Below are 20,311 nucleotides of genomic sequence, written 5' to 3'. Positions count from 1 at the left end.
TCTGGTCACAGCCAGGTTTCCCCGAGGCAAGAATTGTGGTTACATGTGAGCCACCACCGGGATTGAATTTCAGCCACTCAGTTGCCTGGCTCTGCCTGACTGTGCTCAAGCTCCAACAAGCCCCATGTGGAGATGAGCCTGAGTGGGGGTTAGGCTGGATGCAGGCACCAGTGCTGAGACTGTCTCTCAGCTCGGGGATGCAAGGTCTGAGGAGAGCAAAAGGAGGTCCCAGGACTACCCAGGTGCTGCCCAGATCTGTTCCCAGAGGCCTTCTCAGATCCCCTCCTCTCCACTAGAAAACAAGGGACAGCATTCCCAAGACCTAAAATAGTGCCTGGTCCATAGTGGACATTCAGTTCGTATTTGTTTAATGAAATGGATGAACTGAGGTTTCTTTCTCCCCAGATTCCCCAGGTACATTGCTGTGTCCCCATCAGTTTTGCATCCCTGCCTGGGGTGTGTCTCTTACTGAGGGACCTTACAACCCGCTACGGCCTGGTTCTCTTGCCCTGTCTCTACAGGAGATGGGTCTCTGGGGAAGGGCTAAAATAATACCTTTTAGGTCCTCAAGGATTTGGAGAGGAGGGTTTTCTGTTTGAGGGTTTTTTGTTTATTTGTTTTGTGAGTTTCTCAAGACCTTTGGAGCCAAGTCCACAGCACAGAGAATGGCAGCCCAGGCAGTGATGAGTGGGGCATTTGGGGCATCCAATAGAGTACAGTCCAGAATCCCATATAGAAGTGACTTGGATGGGCAAGGGACCTGCCTTGAGGTTGCATTTGCATTACAGGCAGCCCACTTTCCTTGGGATATTTTGGAGGTGCTGCTGGAGTTTGTGGGGATCAAAGCCCCTGACAATCTATCCTCGATGCCATCCCTGGTATCCAAGGGACAGAATCCAGGCATCTGGCTGTCCTACCCACAGTCTGTACCATGGACTTTGCCTGGAATCCCAGGAGGGAGGAGGGAAGGGGAGAGAGAGCCTGGGAAAGAAGAGGGAAGCAGAGGCTCTGGAGCTGTGGAGGGGGTGTCATTGGTATTCTGGGCGCTGAGGAGTCCCCAGCCGCTGGGCAGCTCTCAAGGCCCACCCCCTGGCACCAGGCTGTGCATTCATCAGCGACAGCTCTGGCCTGTGGGCCCTCTGGGCTCCCAGCAACGCCTGCATTTTGCACATTGGTTTGCATGACCAGTAATGTCCGCTCAGTGCCACGTCCCCTCCTCCATGTCTAGAGAGGTCCTGACTTGCTTTCCTTAACCCATGAATCTGCTGCCTAACCTCCATCCCTCCAGCTGCAAAGTCAGCTCCTCCTCTGTGCAGGGAGTGGGAGCATCACGGAGAACAAAACCCAATCAGAGCTTCCTCCAGGGAGGTGGTTAAGGTCACCTGCACCTGATCCTGCCTCCAAAAAAGAGATTCCCTCCCCCACTTATACGTGTGATGTCTCTCCAGGAGCAAAGCCTCCCTCCCATTCTCCCTTCATCCTTTTCTCTACTGGCTGAATCCCTCCTCCTCTCCCCCTGAAAAACGGGAAGTCCCTCCGACAGTCTAACTTCCATCCCTCCAGCTGCAACATCATCCTGTAGATCGCGAGCGCTCCCTGCCCGCCCCTTCTGCCTTCCCTCCCTCCCTCCCTACTCCAAGTCTTCGGATTCTCATCCCCAGGACGATGTCCTACTTCGCTCGTCCTTGCTCTCGCGGCTGCCGCCGCCGGGAACCGCTGCAGAGAAGGCAGCGGGTCGCGTGATCTTTCCGAGCCCCCTGCGTTCCCAGCCTGGGGGCAGGGGCGGCCTCGAGGAAGGGCGGGGCGGGGGCGGGGGGAAAGAAAGGGGGTTTTGTGCGGCGCCCGGCGGCCCCGGCGCCCTCTTCCGAGCGTCCTGCGGGCCCAGCCTCTCCTCGCGCCCGCGCAGTCCCCGCCGCAGTCTCGGCTGCAGCTGCAGGACCGAGTCGTGGACCCAGAGGAGACCCCCAGGGGAGGCGGCAAACTTCGCGGGTGCCGCACCCCCACCCCGGTCCTCTGTTGCCTGCCGGTAGGTGAGTGTGACGGCATCCCGGCCTCCCAGACAGGGGAGGGAGAGAGAAGGGCGCTCCCGGCGGCTGCCCTGTGGTCCGCGCCCCCAACCCCTCAGCCTTTGCCTCCCGCGGCCCCGGCGCACTCACCCTGCAGACCCCTGACTCCTCGGCGAGGTCCGCTGCCGGCCAGCTCGGAGCGCCCGCTGCCCCTGCTGCCATCCTGCCATCTCCAGCTCTGCCGCTGGCACCCCCATTGCTGCTTGCAGTCTAACCCGCAGCCCCCTCGACTCCGCGGGCTCATGGGAACGCCCCTCTGGGTTCTCGCGTCTTCCCTGCTGCGGGCTCCAGTCCCAGCACCACGGCCGAGACTTCCGACCTTCTTCCCCCGCCACTGGGTACCCACGGTGCAGGCAGCAGCGCGGGAGAAGCCGAGGCGGGCCACCCTAGGGGTACCTCCTGGTAGCTCGCGCGACAGCCGACAGGAGCCTCTGTATTGGGTGGTCCTGGCGTCCACTGGAAATGGAATCCCAACTTACTTGCTAAGTGACCTTGGGCAAGTTAGTTGACCTCCCTGAACCTCGGATTCCTCATTGATGTAATGCCTAAAGAGTATTTTTCCTAAAGTTGAGGTTATACATGGAAAAGACTTCCCAGGTGGCACTAGTGGTAAAGAACTCGCCTACCAATGCAGGAGACATAAGAGAAAAAGGTTCGATCCCTGGGTGGGGAAGATCCCCTGGAGGAGGGCATGGCAACCCACTCCAAAATTCTTGCCTGGAGAATCCCATGGACAGAGGAGCCTGGCAGGCTACAGTCCATGGGGTCACAAAGAGTCAGACAGGACTGGAAGCAACTTAGCACGCAAACAGGCATACATGGGAAGCATTTAGTTAAGAGGCCTGGCTCAGGTAGATGGTCAGAAACTGTCAGTTGGAACTCCAGTTACCACTCCTCTTTTCCTTCCTAGCACTGCTGTTGGGCTGGGGAGCACCCCCCTCCCCCGTCAAGTACTTCCATACTCCCTTCCTATCGGAATAGCTCAGCCCACTGGGTTCTAACAGGACTAAGATTTGCCATCAATTTTATTAGCACCATTAGTATCTGTGTTATTCCTATTCCAGATAATACCAGTGAGATCAAGGGACACTGTTGCCCACAGACCCTCCCCAAGTATCACCGGTGCCTATATTGTCATGGCTAACTTCGCCGTTGATAACAGCATCACCCACAATTCAGATTTTATACTACACAGTAGCTCAGCTGGTGATGTTGCTAATCATATTATTAGTTGTGCTTCCAATAAATAGGCCTATTTTTTACAATAACTGCAATTACTCCTGTAGGCCCTGTTAAGGCCTCGCTGATATTGTGTAGGTTCCTGTTGCCCCTCACATGGCCTCAAAAGGGATAGCAGAAAGCTTCCCTCCTGAGGTGACCAAAGTTCTGGCCTCCTGTGCATCCCTGCTGACTGCTGAGCCCTGGAGCTCAGTTCCTTTGGGGCAGACCTTGAACTGCCAGCCGGTGGACATTCAGCATGGAGATGGTGGGCGTTGGGTGCACACATACAGCACACATAGCCTGGTCTTGATTCTCTGTGGACTGGGTTTATGAAGCCTGTGAGGGGATAGACAGCCATAGTCAGACAGGAATGGTAATGTAACATGAGGGAAGTTTCCTGAACAGCTGGGGAAACTCAAAACAAGGGCAGAAATCCAGAAGCTGGAGCAGAGGAGTGGTGTGGCATCAGGGGAAGGGACAGGAAGACTGCTGAGCTCCTGAGGTTAGAGATGGAGTGGTGTGTCCAGCTCTGGAGGATGAGAAGATGGAATGGAGATGGGAGGATGTGTGGGATGGAGACTAAGGCTTGGATCCCTGAGTCTAAGTCTGGGACCAAAAGAGGGGATGCTTAAGTTTTCTCAGGACTCCTAGCTATTCCAGGAAGGGGTTGAGGCCCAAGCTTAGTGGGACTGGTGAGGGGGTGGGAGGTGTGTAGAACTCTCTGCTCCTGAGAACCACACAATCAGGGCCACCTCTTGGCCTTGCTAATCAGTGACTCCCAGTCTGGAGGTAGGGGTGGGATACACTCCATGATTCAGCGCATCCAGGTCCTCATCAGCTTCAGACTTTCTCCCTTCATTCCCCCACCTACATAACAGGGTTGAAAGGAGGTTCTAGGGTGTTGGTCCCAGAGTGGCTCCAACTATATGGGTTTCTGGGCCGCCCGTCAAAGAGCTCTGAGCAGCTCCAGCTCTAGCCCAGGGAGAGGGGAGGGAAGGCGCCAGAGAGGGGCCTAGCTCAGGACCTGGCACAGCTCAAAGGCATGGCAAAAGAGTCTCCCAAGCACCCGGCAGGCACTGCCTGTTCATGCCAAATGGTCCCCACCCCAACCCCAGAAAGCAGTCCTCTCAAGTGCTCCCATGCCCAGAGCTGCTCCCAGCATCCTCTGATTGGGTCCCAACAAGAACCTCTTCCTTCTCAAAGGTCAAAGAGAGGCTCTGGGTATCTGGCTCCTGCCATTCCACCCCCACCTCTGACCCCAAGGAAATGATGCCCAGCCACACTGGGGAAAATGGAGATCACAGTGGTGGGGAGGTGTCCTTAGGAGGATCTGGGATCTTTGGGAGGATCTGGGAGAAGAGGGTAATTTCCTATCAGCTCAGCCTCAGGAAATGGGATATATATACAAGGGTAGAGCCTGATTGGTCAGGGAAGATGAGAGTAGCCGGTGGGAAGAAGCCTGATGTCTAGGAAGTCTTGCTTGTAGTCTAACCTTCATCTCTCCTGCTGTACCCCTGGCCTATTCCATGGCAGTTTGGGACTCCATGCTCTTTTGAGGCTAGGCCAACCATTAAAAATGAAGTTGGCTCTGCAGCCTTCCCTCCTTGGGGCACACTGGCCTGGTACTTGACTTGGTTTCACTGGGGACTCAGTTTCAACCCTATCCCTCTCTGAGCCCCTTTCTCAATGTCCCGCCCCCATCCATCCATTATGAGAGTGTAATAAGTGCCTTGAGATCTTCGGAGGAATAGTCTGAGTTCTTAGAGCTTCTGATGGCCAAGAGCAGATGGGAAATGGTCCCTCTCATTTATTCTCACACATCCCCCTTAGCCTGGTGCTGGAATTGGGGGAGGAAGAGGCTGGATGGAGGCCAGACTAGCAGAGACAGGGGCTTTGTCCCAGCTGGTTTCTGAGCCAGGAGATCCGGTGGGAAAGCCCGTGCCAGGCAGAAAGGAAAGGCTGGGAAGGAGAGAGAAGGCAGCCAAGGAGGAGGGGGTGGAGGATGCTGGGGGGTAAAGAGAAGAGTTGCCTTATAAGTAATGGTGCAGTGTAGAGGGGGGAGGTCAAGGAGGGGTTAGACTGGAGAGAAGCTGTATATTGCCTGGGTTTAGTCTAGGAACTCTTCCTGGAGGAAGCTAGGTGGGTAGAGTACTCAGGGAGGAAGGTATAGGAAGGAAAGGTTGGATGGATATTGTGGGAGGAGGAGGGTTCAAAGAAGTCTGGCCCTGGGAAGGACAGAGGGGACTCTAAGCATACTAGTATCTGCCATTATGCTATATGCCGTAAGCATTTACTGAGCTCTTACTCTATGCAGGGTTTATTTGTTTTTGTTGTTTTTCTTTTTCGATGAAAAGCATTCTCAAAGCACATATCCTCATCACAACCTGTGAAGTGGTAAAAATGGTTCTCCTTTACAAGTAAGAAAATAAATGCTTAATGAGAGTAAAGAACTTGCCTGAAGTCACATGGTGAGCTGACAGCACCCAGGTCTTGGTTCTGAATAAGAATCCCCTGGGGGGAGACAGGGATCAGAAGTAGTGTTAATAAATAGTGAGGTGGGGACAGTGGGCTCCTGGAGTCAGGATATGTATGATCCATGTGGATCCGGTGGGGAGTCAGAAGCCCATCCTGAGGTCTAACCCCGTCTTTCCTCCTCCAGTCCCTCCCTCATCCTGCAGCATGGCCCCACTGTTCCTGCCCCTCCTGGCAACCCTGGTTCTGGCCTGGATCCCTGCGGCCTTGGCTGATGCTCTGGAAGGAGACAGCTCAGGTAAGCAACCCCACTCAGGGTCACTGTTTGTCTCCTACATCTCCCCTGTGATAGGAAGGAGCCTCTTGTCCAGCCCTAAGCAACCTCTGTCAGCCCCGAGGGACCAGGGAGGAACTGGGAGCACTGTGGAGGAGGGCCTACGCAGGGATACTTGAAAATCAGGGATGATTTGTGGGCCCTTGATAGGGTGATGGAATTTGGGGAGTAGGGCTGGGGTGGGGCACTAGGTACAAGGCTGTCGTCTCCAGGGTGGAGGATGGGGGACCCTCCGGGCACGATGAGTGGGGCTGCGAGGCAGAACAGGGATGGAACTGGGAGAAATCCAGAAAGGGACTCAAGGGAACAGACTAGGGAAATTTTGAGAAGAGGGTTGCAGGACCCAGGGGTGAAGTTTAAGGACCCAGAGTGGGGCCCAGGAATCCTAGGGTGGTACCGGGAGGCTCTGGGGGCAAAACTAGCTGAGAGACTTTGTGGACGGGTCTGTCGACCCTGAGGGGTGGGCCTGGCGGGCCTGGAGGACCTACAGGTGAGTTTGCAGGACTCACGGCCCAAGCCTTGAGTTCCTGGGGGGCGGGGTTACGAAAACCCGAGGGCGGGGCGTCGGGATCCTGGGGCGGGGCTTAGAAACCCCGGGATGGGGCGCGGCAGATCCACAGCGCGAAGTTCCAGCCGGCTCCGCCCGTCCACAGAGGACAGGGCCTTCCGCGTGCGCATCGCGGGCGACGCGCCGCTGCAGGGCGTGCTGGGCGGCGCCCTCACCATCCCATGCCACGTTCACTACCTGCGGCCGTCGCCGAGCCGCCGGGCCGCGCAGGGCTCCCCGCGGGTTAAGTGGACCTTCCTGTCCGGCGGCCGGGAGGCCGAGGTGCTAGTGGCGCGGGGCCTACGCGTCAAGGTGAGCGAGGCCTACCGGTTCCGCGTGGCACTGCCTGCCTACCCGGCGTCACTCACCGACGTCTCCCTGGTGCTGAGCGAGCTGCGGCCCAACGACTCAGGCATTTACCGCTGCGAGGTCCAGCACGGCATCGACGACAGCAGCGACGCTGTGGAGGTCAAGGTCAAAGGTGAGAGGTCGGAGACGGAGAGGGGCTCCCGGAGAGGGGGAGGGGAGCCCACTGTGGGGGGCGGAAGCAGACACCGGGAAGGCGCAGACCGAACTGGAAAGGGAGTTTACCTCCTTTCTTTCTTCAGGTGGAGGAAAATTCTACCCACAGCCTAAATTAAGTCCCTCCTGCTGTAGAGTGAGCGCAGTCCGGACTTTACCCTTTGTCTACAGGGGAGTGAAAGGAGGGTAAGGGGAAGTCAGTGTGCTGGGTGATCCCGCCTCAGGGTCCTCTCTGCCCCTCAGGGGTCGTCTTTCTCTACCGGGAGGGCTCTGCCCGCTACGCTTTCTCCTTCGCTGGGGCCCAGGAGGCCTGTGCCCGCATCGGAGCCCGAATCGCCACTCCGGAGCAGCTCTATGCCGCCTACCTCGGGGGCTATGAACAGTGTGACGCTGGCTGGCTGTCCGACCAGACCGTGAGGTGTGCCGGGGCTGTCGACCACGAACTTCTAGTTGTTTCTGAGGGGGCTGTGGCTTCTGGTTCTACCAGGGGCTGCCGGCTGCTGCCTCAGGCGGGCCATATAGGGCTCCCTGCCAGTGGGAGATGAAGTTGGTCTGTGGCGGGCGGGTTAGGACCGTGTGCTGGCGAGAGTGCATTTCTGCAGAGCTGAGAAGACACTTGGTGGCACTGAAAGCCATGTGATTGGATGCCGGGGGGGGGGGGGGGGGGGGGGCGGTCACCACGGGCCGGCTCCTGTGAAGACATTTGTACCTCCGCCCCAGGTATCCCATCCAGACACCGCGAGAGGCCTGTTATGGAGACATGGATGGCTTCCCTGGGGTCCGGAACTACGGAGTGGTCGACCCAGATGACCTCTATGATGTTTACTGTTACGCTGAAGAACTAAATGGTGATTGGGGGTGGGAGGTTCTCAGGGGAAGAGACCCCTCTCCAGGGCTCCCCTTAGGTCCTCCTGGGCCTCTGCCAGACCTTATTATACTGCATTTAAGTGTGCAGCCAGGAGTGAGGGGAACAGAGTCCCTCCCTCCAAACACTGTCATAGAGACAGGTTCATGGCCAAAGCCTCCAGACAGGCGGCTGAGATAGGAGGCTGAGTCTGGCTCCGCTGCCACCTGCTGTACATCTCTTTGCTGGATAATCAGTGTTAGTGGCTCAGTCGTGTCCGACTCTTTGCGACCCCATGCACTATAGCCTACTAGGCTCCTCTGTCCATGGAATTCTCCAAGCAAGAATACTGGAGTGGGTTGCCATTCCCTTCTCCGGGGGATCTTCCCGATCCAGGGATTGAACCCGAATCTCCCGCATTGCAGGCTGGTTCTTTACCGTCGGACCCACCAGAAGGTTCCATACATCTCTTTACATTTTAGCATCTTTGAGCCTCAGTTTCCTTCTTTGCAGAATGAGGAAGTTGAGCCCGGTTCCTTTGAGCAGTATTATTTATCCTAAGGTTCTATCAAGACTTCGAGCCTATGAAGTAGGGCGATGGGCTCCATGTCACAGATGAGGAAACTGAGGCCCAAAGTCCCAGTGGGAGCCCTGGGTGGAAGGAGCTACCTTCCTGGTAACCCAGCCTCTTCTTCCTCCCCAGGAGAGCTGTTCCTGGGTGCCCCTCCAGACAAGCTGACCCTGGAGGAGGCGCGGACATACTGCCAGGAGCGGGGTGCTAAGATTGCAACCACCGGCCAGCTATATGCAGCCTGGGATGGTGGCCTGGACCGCTGCAGCCCTGGCTGGCTGGCTGATGGCAGTGTGCGCTACCCCATCGTCACCCCCAGCCAGCGCTGTGGTGGGGGCCTCCCTGGTGTCAAGACTCTCTTCCTCTTCCCTAACCAGACCGGCTTCCCCAACAAGCACAGCCGCTTCAACGTCTACTGCTTCCGAGGTGAGCCCACTCCCTTGCAGAGGCTGAGACCAATCTCAGGCAGGCAGAGTCGAGCCCTCCAGTTCCACCCCAGCCCTGACCGGTTTCCCTTGGGTCTTTGCCGTTTGCCTCATGGTGCTGTGGGTGGTGCTCTCTAACTCGGGTTGTGCTCCCTGACTTGGTCTGTGTGGCCTCAAGGAGGGCTTACCTCTCCGCATTGCCTAAACTGCTCCCACATCAGCAGTTCTTGCCTTGGTCTTTCTGTTGCAATACTGCCTCTCCCCTATTGGGCTGCCAATTATATCTCCATCTCTGGTCAGCTCATGAACAGAGCAGAGATGACCAACATTCTCTGAATCCAAGGAATGATCCACTTCAGTTAACCAAAAATCCTCCAGAGCCTTCAGCTTGAGCTTGAAGGTATCAACTCTTTAACACCAAATATTGATGGACAGACGTAATCCCCCACCCCTCACAGGGAGCAGATCCTTAAGGACCGTTGGGTAGAGACGGCTTCCTGCCCACGTCTTATATTGAGAGCTGGAGGAGAGGCCCAGGGCCCAGGCCAAGGGTGACTGACAGTCAGGGAGGCATTGCCATGGAGATCTGAGCCTTGCCCCAGCTGGGAGCCTTCAGTAGTACTGGTACAGGGCTGGAGGCAGAAATGGAGGGAGAAGAAACAGTCTTTACCCTCAGGGAGCCCCCAGTCTGAAGGAGGAAGATGCAACTTCTGCCATGGGAGCCCCCAGTCTGACTGAAAACAAGATGTCTCACTCCCAGCATGAGGAAAGACTGGGAGAAAAGTTTTACTTCCACTGCGACTGATTTCCAGACAGCTTTGGCCTGAGGCTGGGCGGAGTAGGGAAGTCAAGTCCGCAGGAAGACAGGTCCACCTGAATAGGCTTACTGGAACCTGGATAATGGTGATGATGATAATTATAATAATAGTAGCTAACACTTCTAACACTGATTATAATTATGTGCCAAGCACTGTTCTGGGAAGAATTGGAAGGAGGAACTGAATCAGGAAAGGGGCTAGGGAAGAGGATGATTAGAGTGGGGAGCAGGTGGGGACAGAAGCAGCCTAGGGCACAGGTTTGCTTGTCTGGTATGAGCAGGTGACAAAGGCAGGCAGGACATGCTGTCCTATCCTGTCTGGCTGAGCAAGGACAGCCCCCAGGGCTTTTCTTAGCCCAATTCCACCTTCCCTTCATTGGTTTTCTGCTCTTGGTTCCCTTCCCCAGGGACAAGTCAATTCATTCTACAACTCTGGTTATTTGAAGAGAGCAGATCCTGAAATGATAGGTCTGCTCATCCTTTGCCCTTTTGCCCCAACACTGAGATTGTCTGGTGGTGATGGTGGAATGTCTTTCCTGTGGAATTCTCTATCCTTCAGCTCTCCTGTGGTGATGGCAGCCTGTCCCTGTCCATTTCTGAAGTCTTAGAATGACTGGGATCCCTCACATCTTGCCCCAAACCCAGGGTCCCAAAGTGCTGAGGCCATTCTGTTAATCATTCTGTCTCCAAGGGATGACTTCTCTCCTGAGCCTTTCTTTACCAGTCTATCTAAAGTAGTACTTCCAATCTCCTAACTCTGCTTAATTGTTCTTTAGATGGTAAAATTATAATGTATGTTTATTTGCTTATCTGTATCTAGAATATAATACATTCTGTAGGGACAGGAATCATGCTATTTGGCTCTGCACTCTGTCCTCAGTGCCCAGGAGATTGCTTGGCGTGGTACATACTGGACACTTGATTAATGCTTGAGGAATGAGTGATGAAGTCCTGGAGTGCTCCCTGGGCCCCATGAGTGCTCCACAGAGAGGATGAGAGAGAATTAAGAGAATTCCATGATCTCTGAGTCTAACCCAGAGCCCTCACATGCAGGCATGAGTTGGGGGGAGAGCCACCTCTCTAACCTCCCATTGGCACTTCCCTTCTGCCACAGACCCTGCCCAGCCTTCTGCCATCCCTGAGGCCACCAACCCAGCCTCTGACCTGGCCTCTGATGCACTGGAAGCCATTGTCACAGTGACTGAGACCCTGGAGGAACTGAAGCTGCCCCAGGAAGCTGTGGAAAGCGAGTCCCGAGGAGCCATCTACTCCATGCCCGTCATAGAGGATGGAGGTGGTGGAAGCTTCACTCCAGAAGACCCAGCCGAGGCCCCTAGAACCCTCCTGGGTAACTCAAAGCTCTCATCCTGGGGGTGTCTTCACCTGGAAGAAGTTAGAGGCAGAAGGGGCCAGCCTGGGCTGGGGCCGGGGTTGTCACCACCGTGGCCCTGCCCTCTCAACAGCGCAGTAGTGCAAGGCACTGCCCCTTGTCCCCTCTCCCAAACTTTGCCTTTCCAGCAAAGCCCTCTCCCAAATAGCTAGGTCTGGAGATGCTTGGACTAAGGAGCTGCCCTTTGGGAAAGAAGGATCTCCTTTCTTTGGTCCGTCCTCCCCATCATCTATCTAAAATAAACAGAATTTTAACAGACTGGTAGAGGGAGATGCAACCACCAGGTTTTCCAGGACTGATGACACCCCACAGAGCCTTCTCAAGTGTTGCCTCAATATTGCAACTCCGGTTGAAATTCTTCTGGTTCAGAGCAAAGGCAGTTCCTCCCCAGGGCAGCCTCTCGCCTCTCCCCCAGGGCTCACCCTCCCCAGCCCCACTTCTCTCCCCGCATCCCCTTCCTTCTTCCTGTCCTCTGGCGGGTGCTGTCCCTGGTGCTGAATCATCTGTGCTTTGCCTAGAATTCGAAACCCAATCCATTGTGCCTCCGCTGGGGTCCTCAGAAGAGGAAGGCAAGGTGTTGGAGCAAGAAGAGAAATACAGGGGTGAAGAAGAGAAAGAAGAGGAAGAGGAAGAGGACGAGGTGGAGGATGAGGCCCTGTGGGCCTGGCCCAGTGAGCTCAGCAGCCTGGACCCAGAGGCCCCTCTCCCCACTGAGCCGGCTCCAGAGGAGTCACTCACCCAGGCATCCCCTCCAGTGAGGGCTGGCCTGCAGCCTGGTGCATCACCACCCCCGTATGATGAGCCAGAGGCTCCCAGGCCTCCAAGGGTCCTTGGACCACCCACCAAGACCCTGCCCACTCCTAGGGAGGGGAACCTGGCATCCCCCCCACCTTCCACTCCGGTCAGGGCAAGAGAGATAGAGGAGGAGACAGGGGGTCCTGAGCTCTCTGGGGCCCCTCGAGGAGAGAGTGAGGAGGCAGGAAGCTCCGAGGATGCCCCTTCCCTGCTTCCAGCCACACAGGCCCCTGGGGATACCAGGGACCTGGAGACCCCCTCTGAAGAGAATTCCAGAAGAACTGTCCCAGCAGGGACTTCAGTGCGTGCCCAGCCGGTGCTGCCCACTGACAGTGCCAGCCGTGGTGGAGTGGCCGTGGCCCCCTCATCAGGTAACTCTGCCCAAGGCTCAGCCTCCCTCCTTCTCCTCCTCCTCTTCCTCCCCCTGCAGCTCTGGATCACCTGACCCATAGTCCTTTAACCCGCCATTGCCCCAGACTCTCGTCCTTTGCCTTCATTCTCCTACCCACCTCTACCTGCAGGCTTCCGATCCTGGATGCCCCACTTTGTGACTACCATCCCAGCTCTCTGACTTCTCACCCTATAACCCCCAACTCCGTGACTCCCACCCTGTGACCTCTCCCTGTTTCTGAAAGCCTCACTGTGACCCCCAGCCCCACCACCAACCACCTGGAACTTTTTCCTAGCTTCAGTTCTCTACCTGTGACTCACATCTCACTGACCTCACAGAGCAGCCTTGTTCAGTGGGAGTTGCCGTAGCCTTTTGCATTCTTCAAGGCCCAGGCCCATCCCCTGCTGCTTCCTCCCTGTCCTGTATGCCTCTCCCCTTCAGCTGCCTCCCACTGGTATCAGGGAAGCCTGCAGTCCCGTTCCCACCCCTCAACCTTTGGGGTCCAGGAGAGCCCTTATCCCCACAGAGCCTTAAGCAACTACTTCTATGAAGTACTTTTTTCAACTGTTTCATGGAAACAAGCCTTGGAAATAAATCTCTATTAAACTGCTTTATAACCAAAACTCTGGCACCCTGTCTCCAACCCCAGCTGTTCGCCCCTTTCATCCCATGGATTTGTGTGCTGGGTAGCTCTTTGGTGCTTCCTGTGGTTCCATCTCTGTCTCTCTGTCTCTCTCCCTGGGTCTTTGTGTGTCTCTGTGCCTCTTCCTTTTCCATCTTCAGCCTGCACCCTTTCCTGTCCTAGTGGTCTAACAGCCCCTTGCTATTCCTTCATGCTCTCCTCAGGCTTGTCTCTGCCTTCCTTCCTGTCTCCTGAATCCCAAATCTGACTATACACGTTACCCCAGAGAAGTCTTTGTCAGTCTGTGGGAGTGCTGGGAGTTGTAGTCCCTCACTTCTGACAGGGAGAAACCTCTGCAGCCCGGAGTGTGTGCATGTGTGTGTGTGCGTGTGCACGCTTGAGTGTGTATATGTCCCTTTGTATTCATTTCTGATCCATTCTCATGGCTCCCACCTAGAGCCATGCACAGAGTACTGACAGACAGAGTCCATCCTAGCGTGGAGGCCATTCCCTGGCATCCAGGTGCCCCAAGAGCCTGTCCCCCTCCCGCAAACATCCACAGGGGGTTAGGGTCTCACTTTCATGCCCATGATCTCTCCCTCCTCCACTAACCCCTGTGCTAATGACTACCCTCACCCCCTATTTTACCCTCCCTGAACCCAAAGGATCTCAAAGTTGCTAATACTGGAGAAGACACAAATCAGCAGGGGAAGATGGAAAGTGTGGAGGGAGGGGGAATGGGAAGGTAGGTTTTGGGGTCTGAGAGCAAGAAGCCCTACCTATTCAGTGAAGGCTGAATTTCCACACTGAGATCTCTGGAGAAGGCTGGGATCCTCCTAGTCCCAGGGCCACTGTTATAGATGGTCCAGGGTGGGCTCAGGGTCTTTGCATCACACCTGGGCTCATGCATTTTGACTACTGGCTCCCTGCCCAGCTGGCCTTGGAGTTCAGTGCTGCATTGGGTTGGAAGGGGCTTTGGTGGGAGAGGAGCACCACTGGAAGTATCTCTGGTGTCTTAGTTACCCCATATGGGGGATGAGTGAGTGGTCCTCTAGCCCATTATTGCAGCAGGAAGGCAGGGAGAACTTTCTGAGTGTGTATAAGAGTTGATCCAAAAGGGGTGGGGGGGTGGGAATACCAGAAAGTCTTGAGAAGTTCTTCACCACCAACACAGCCTCCCCTCCTGGTCAGGTTCTGCCACTCACAGCCAGGGAGAGGGAACTTTGGCTTGGATGGGACTCCACAGACCAAGTTTGAGAGTCTTTGTCCACCAGGATTGGAGGGTTGGGCAGAGAGGACCACAGGGGGAGCAGGAAAGTGTGAGGAATGAAAGGGAGTTCAGGACTCCTACCTTCTGTAGGACCTGGTGCTTAAAGAGTTAAGTAAAACACCTCCCCTCCTTGCTTTGCCTTGGGAGGCAGCAACACCAGATTGGAAGAAACTGTTGGCAGAAGAGGTGATGACAGGGGGAGTGGTGCTGGAACAGCTGATTCATTTTACCCAAAACAGCTCGGTCATCCCAGAAAAATTCTTTGAACCAACTCCAGCTTCTCCTCCCCCCACCTCTGCTCTGATCCCCACCAGGCAGTGGGATCTCAGGCCAGAGTGAAGCATTGTGGGCACTGGCCTTGGCCACTAAGAGTGGATGGCATGGTCTGAAGGTCCCGCCCCAAGCTGGGCTGAGAACCCTGACCTGTCCTGTCAGTCTGTGAGGTCATCGTCTCCCGGTCATCTGGAACAGAAAGCAGTAGAATTTGTCAGCCCCCTCAGCACCCAGGCCCAGTGTAGGGGCAGCCACCCAGCATCCAGAGAGAGAGTCCAGAAAAAGAGGCAGATGGCCTAGCCAGATGGAGCTGGACCTAGATAACAGATTGCAGGCCTTCAGGGTAGTGTGTTAGTCCAAGAAGACTGCCTGGAGGAGAGGGAACAAGAAGGAAGGAGTTGAAGGGGTTTCTAGGCTGGGGGAACCTTCAGGAGGCCCCAAGTGGAGGGGGAAAGGGGAGCCTGGTGAGGGGGGAGAGTCTGAAGCAATAAGAGGGGAGGCAAAGAGGTTGGATGATGTTGAGAGAATGTGTGGAGTCAGTGTTGCAGGATAGGGGGAGTTACTAAGGTCCATTCCTGGGATGGGTTGGGGGTAGTGGGGAAAGAGAGGGCATAGAGTGAGGGAAGTACATTGGATCTTCCCCCAACAGCTTCTGGGCCTGACTCTGCCCAATGGACAGCAGGAGGGAGGGTTGGCTCCCTCCTGGACCACCCCAGTATCAGGTCTCAGAAGCAGTAAAGGGCAGGTCACAACTCACTGTTCCTATGGTGACTCTCCTCTCCTTCAGCTCCACCCAGCCTATCTAGACTACACAGAATCAGGCTAAGACCTGGCACAATGACGGGGGTGGGGGACTAAACTCTAGACCTAGAGAAGTAAAGTGACCATCTCAACGTCACCCAGCAGGGTCAGAAGCTAGGTGAAAGTCCAGGATGCATGACTGATAGCCCAATATCTTTCCCCTTGGTGGAGTTATATCCTGACTGCTTTCCTGGACACATCCCCTTGGTCCCTGATATGGCCCACACTGGCAGACATGACAATGACCAGCATAGGACTGAGCCAGTGCTGAAATAGGGGGCAGTGACGAGAGGAGAAACCCAGAACTCAGGCTTCAGGGGGAACACGGAGGATGCTGTGATAGCCCCCAGGATGAGGCAGTCGGGGCTGGAGGGCTGGCTGCAGAGCTGCGCTCCCCTGCCCCCCACCTCACTTCTCTCCCCCCTCAGGTGACTGTGTCCCCAGCCCCTGCCACAATGGCGGGACATGCTTGGAGGAGGAGGAGGGGGTCCGCTGCCTGTGTTTGCCTGGCTATGGGGGGGACCTGTGCGATGTTGGTGAGTGTGTTGAGGGGCTGTGGTTGGGGGAGATCTGGAGCCTAGGCCCTGCCACAGTGCGCTAATTCTGGGGGAGGGGGGCGGAGGGGGAAGGGGCCTCCCTTTGGCCTTGTCACTAATGAACCTCCATTTGTTGTCCTTGCTCTTGGACATTCCCTACCCGGGATGAACTCAGGCCTCCTGCAGTGGAAACGCAGATAATGAATTATCATTTTAGACAAATCACATAACTTCTCTGAGGCCTACCCTTAAGTTCCTTATCTGTTAAGTGGAACCAAAAGTGACTCTCTCCGGGAGTCTGTGAGCCTGGAATTTGGCAGGCACAGTCAGTACTTGTCGGTTTCCATTCTCCTGGGAGGAGAGGAAGGTTCGGCTTTTCTTTCGGATGGAGGATGGCGGAGACCCAGGTCGGGACTCCAGCCTTCACCCTGGTCTCTTCCCTGCAGAGAAGGAGGGCATCAGGGCCGCCCTCCACGAGGGCCCCGCCAGCTCCTAGCTGCTCCTTCCCAGCTCGCTCTCGGGCGCCGCCCTCCTGCCCTCAGCCCCGCCCCCTCGGCCTGCGGCGGTGGGAGGAGCCCAGTCTTCCTGTCTGGGGACCCAGCCTCTCAGAGTTCTGGGGTCCTCCCCCCTAAGCTGCCTGCTCCTCTGTATCCCAGGCCTCCACTTCTGCAGCCCCGGTTGGGACGCCTTCCAGGGCGCCTGCTACAAGCACTTTTCTACCCGAAGGAGCTGGGAGGAGGCAGAGAACAAGTGCCGGATGTACGGCGCGCATCTCGCCAGCATCAGCACGCCAGAGGAACAGGACTTCATCAACAGTGGGCTGGGGACAGGGAGGGAGGCGACCCCTCGTCACCTGTCCTCTCAGCCACACATTCACTCACTCATCAGTCAGTCAGTTAGAGAGTGTGTTAATTAACCCCCTTATACTTTAATTCAGGTACTCATTACTTGGTTTACCTCATTCATTCATTCATTCATTCACTTTTCCTTCCCGTCTCCCTCCTTCCCACTCCACACCTGGGCAGTGGGGCTTCAGGCAGGGCAGGGCTGAGAAACACCCAGAAAATACACCTGCATAAGCCTGGTGGTTCCTTGGGGGCTCGTTTATAATCGCTCCCCACCCCCCTGGCGCTCCTGCCTCCATCTACTCTCCCCGACTCCGACGCTATTGAAAGTTTTTACATTTTCCAGAGTTTCCCTTTTCTAGACCTAGTGATATTTTCTCTCTTCCCTCACCCCTACGCCCCTGTTTTCTTCCTACCCGTGTGCAGAGGTTGGAGGGAGAAATAAGGATACCGGGAAGCGTGCATTTGGGGCTGCGGGGACTTGCCCCGCGAGCGCCCACAGACCGCTCGGTGACGGGGAATGGCCGCCCTCTGCTGGCAGCGAAGCTCACTGCACACTTTGGTCTCCTCTGCGGTTGTTCCCCAGATCGATACCGGGAGTACCAGTGGATCGGGCTCAATGACAGGACCATCGAAGGGGATTTCCTGTGGTCAGATGGCGTCCCCCTGGTGAGAGGTTCCGACCGCCCCTCACGTGGTCTAGGTCTTTTCTTCGAAGCACTTCTACCTTCTACCCCCAGTGACCCCCATCTCTCCCTCTCCTTCTCCTGGCCCTTTACCTTTCCCTCTTCCTGGCCCTTCTTCCTTCTGTCCCCTTCTCCTTTCTTCTCATCTGGTTCCCATTACCCCTACCCCCAAATCCCCTGACATCTTCTTCCTTCGGGATCCCGTACTCCCCATCCCGCAAGCCTTCCCTCCCGTCCTCGACCTCCGTCTCCTCCAGTCCTCCAGGCCCATTCCTCCCCGTGCTCCTGGTGCTGGAGCTCCTCACTACCGCCTCCATCCTCCCCCCACCCTCCCAGCTCTATGAGAACTGGAACCCTGGGCAGCCAGACAGCTACTTCCTGTCCGGAGAGAACTGCGTGGTTATGGTGTGGCACGATCAGGGACAATGGAGTGATGTTCCCTGCAACTACCACCTGTCCTACACCTGCAAGATGGGGCTGGGTGAGGGCAGGCAAGGGGAAGGGGGGGGGCCGGGGAACCCTGGGACTGCTGTGTGTGCAGGAGAGAGCAGAACTACGCAGAGGAATCAGAAATGTGCCCGGGGCTGTGAGCGTGGGCTCACAAATTAGACGGGTTCACTAGGCGCCCTGCTCTTCTAAAGGACTTTGTTATTTTATTTATTTTTGGCTGTGCTGGGTCTCTGTTGCTGTGCTGGCTTTTCTCTAGTTGCTGTGAGGGGGGCTCCTCTCTACTGGCAGTGCAAGAGCGTTGTAGTGGCTTCTCTTGCTGAGAAGCTCAGGCTCTTGGCACTCGGCTTCAGCAGCTGCAGCGCCTGGGTTCTGCAGCACAGGCTTAGTAGTTGTGGAGAACTTGGTTGCTCCGCAGCATTTGGGACCTTCCCAGATTAGGGATCAAACCCATGTCTCCTGCAGGGCAGCAGATTCCTTACCCCTGAGCCCCCAGGGCAGCTCCTCTGCCGCCTGCTGTCTGTCTGTCAGGTTGTGGCCTGCTCCTCTCCTCCTTCATCCCAGTTCTGGGAACTGTTCGAGCCGGGCTTCCAGTTCCTGACTGTGTTCTCCCGGCAGTGTCCTGCGGGCCCCCACCAGAGCTGCCCCTGGCTGAAGTATTTGGCCGCCCACGGCTGCGCTATGAAGTTGACACAGTGCTTCGATACCGCTGCCGGGAGGGGCTGACCCAGCGCAACCTACCACTGATCCGCTGCCAGGAGGATGGTCGCTGGGCACCCCCCCAGATCTCCTGTGTGCCCCGCAGGCCTGTGAGTGCCAGGAGGAGAGAGGTGGGGGACACTAGCCCACATAGCCTTGGGCTCCAGTCCTAGCTCTGTCCATCACTGGCTAGGTAAACTTGGAGTTACCACTACCCCTCTCTGGGGCACAGAGGAGGTGGGCTGAATGCTCTCGGGGTCCCCTTCAGTGCTGCTGTCTGAGAATATGCAGCCACAGTCTGGGCTCTTAATGGCTGAGCCAGGGAAAGTATTTTGATGAGACTAAAGGTCAAGGAACAAGAACACCAGAGGGCCGACCCTGAGAAGAGAAGAGACGAGGAGCCCAAGGGTGGAGGGTGAGTGTGTGTCTTTCCCAGGCTCGAGCTCTGCGCCCAATAGAGACCCCAGGAGGACGTCAGAGGAGGCTCGTGGGGCACTGGAAGGCACGGCTGAACCCCCCTCCCAATCCTGCTCCAGGTCCCTAAAGGGCAAGGCCCCTGGCGGCACTGCCCTCTGCCACCAGCCCACCAAGACCCATGCTCTTCCCCCCGGGGGGTGACAGCCCGAGAGGGGCAGAGCTGAACTCCACAGGGCAGTTCCTGCAGGGGTTTCTGGGAAATACTGGGTTGGCGAACAATTCCTTTGGCTTTTTCGGTGACATCAATATCGGGGCATCTCCAGTCCTGCCTTAGGCCCTCTCACTCCTATTCTGGGCCTCAGGTTTATCCCTCAGGGCCTTGAGTGGGTCTCTAAGTGCCTCAGCTGCCCACTCCTTGCCAGCCATCCTGTCCCGTCCATTCCCCTGGGGGCCCCAGTGCCCACTCATTCTCAGTTTCCCAAGAGAATGGGTTTGCAGGATGGGGTACCTGTAAAACAAGCAGAAAATAAAGCTGCGTTTGAGCCCAAGCAAGTCTGATGCCTGTGTGTGTGTGTGTGAAAGAGACAGAAAAAAAGTGGAGTTGGGCCGGGCCTCACAGGATATATGGACCTTCTGTGTTTACTAGTTTCTGAAGGTCAGTGAAGTCAAGATGTCAGTGGATATGAGTTCATGGCACGGAATAGTCCAGTGTTTATGGAATGAATGAAACACAGGGGTTGGAAAACAGCATAAGGATATTTGGAGGAAGCTGGAGTGCCCAGAGTGTCCAGTAAAGCAGGCTGGAGAAGTTCAGTCTGGGGAGAAAGGGGCTGAGGGTTCAGAGAGGAAGACAGAGAGGTGGGTGCCTGGTGTCCCCATTCTGAGGTTCTAGAGGGGAGTGTTCTCTCAGGGAGTACGAGCGTGAAGGGAATGAGGGGGGTTACACTTCAAGCAGGCCTATTCCAGCAGAAGGAGAGATGCAGGAACAAGGAAACAAGGGCAGAGAAGAGATTCCCCAGCCCTGCGGCAGGCAGGGCTCTGGGGAATGACCTGCGAGGCCCATAGGTTGTGGCCAGCAGATGGCGCTGCCTGAACGGGCCTGTGTGCGCGTGCGTGGGTGGAGCCGGCCTGTAGGAGTCTCAGGATACCGCCAGGGGGCGCCGGGGATCTGTCTTTCTGAGGAGCGCCCGGGGAAGAGAAGCGGGGTGGCTGGCTGCGGGGCTAGGGACAGGGGGAGGGTAGGACTTCCGGCCAGGCTGAGCTGGCCCTGGGGTCTGTGAGTCAGCGGAGACTGAGATGATGAGGTCATTCTCTGAACGC

At 56.3% G+C, this 20,311-nt stretch overlaps 1 protein-coding gene across 3 annotated transcripts; it reads left to right on the top strand.

Moving 5' to 3' along the window:
- Positions 1–1,703: 1,703 nt before the first annotated feature.
- Positions 1,704–19,539, top strand: BCAN (brevican). Of its 3 annotated transcripts, none has more exons than XM_043876972.1 (14): positions 1,720–2,026; positions 5,947–6,057; positions 6,747–7,121; positions 7,406–7,580; positions 7,883–8,010; positions 8,710–9,003; positions 10,934–11,167; positions 11,728–12,375; positions 15,790–15,897; positions 16,554–16,712; positions 17,329–17,411; positions 17,765–17,909; positions 18,494–18,684; positions 19,011–19,539. In XM_043876972.1, the coding sequence occupies exons 2-14, from the start codon at positions 5,967–5,969 to the stop codon at positions 19,116–19,118; spliced, it is 2,739 nt and encodes a 912-aa protein (XP_043732907.1). In that variant the 5' UTR covers positions 1,720–2,026; positions 5,947–5,966; the 3' UTR covers positions 19,119–19,539. The 3 variants fall into 3 exon arrangements, 2 of the variants coding, with proteins under 2 accessions (XP_043732907.1, XP_043732906.1); XM_043876971.1 differs by having other exon boundaries at positions 1,721–2,030; XR_006335717.1 differs by lacking the exon at positions 17,765–17,909 and having other exon boundaries at positions 1,704–2,030; positions 19,011–19,152.
- The last annotated feature ends 772 nt before the right edge of the window (positions 19,540–20,311 follow it).

This window comes from Cervus elaphus, chromosome 20, assembly GCF_910594005.1.
Source record: "Cervus elaphus chromosome 20, mCerEla1.1, whole genome shotgun sequence".
Lineage (NCBI taxonomy): Eukaryota > Metazoa > Chordata > Mammalia > Artiodactyla > Cervidae > Cervus > Cervus elaphus.
This window is presented reverse-complemented; position numbering and strand designations above follow the sequence as displayed.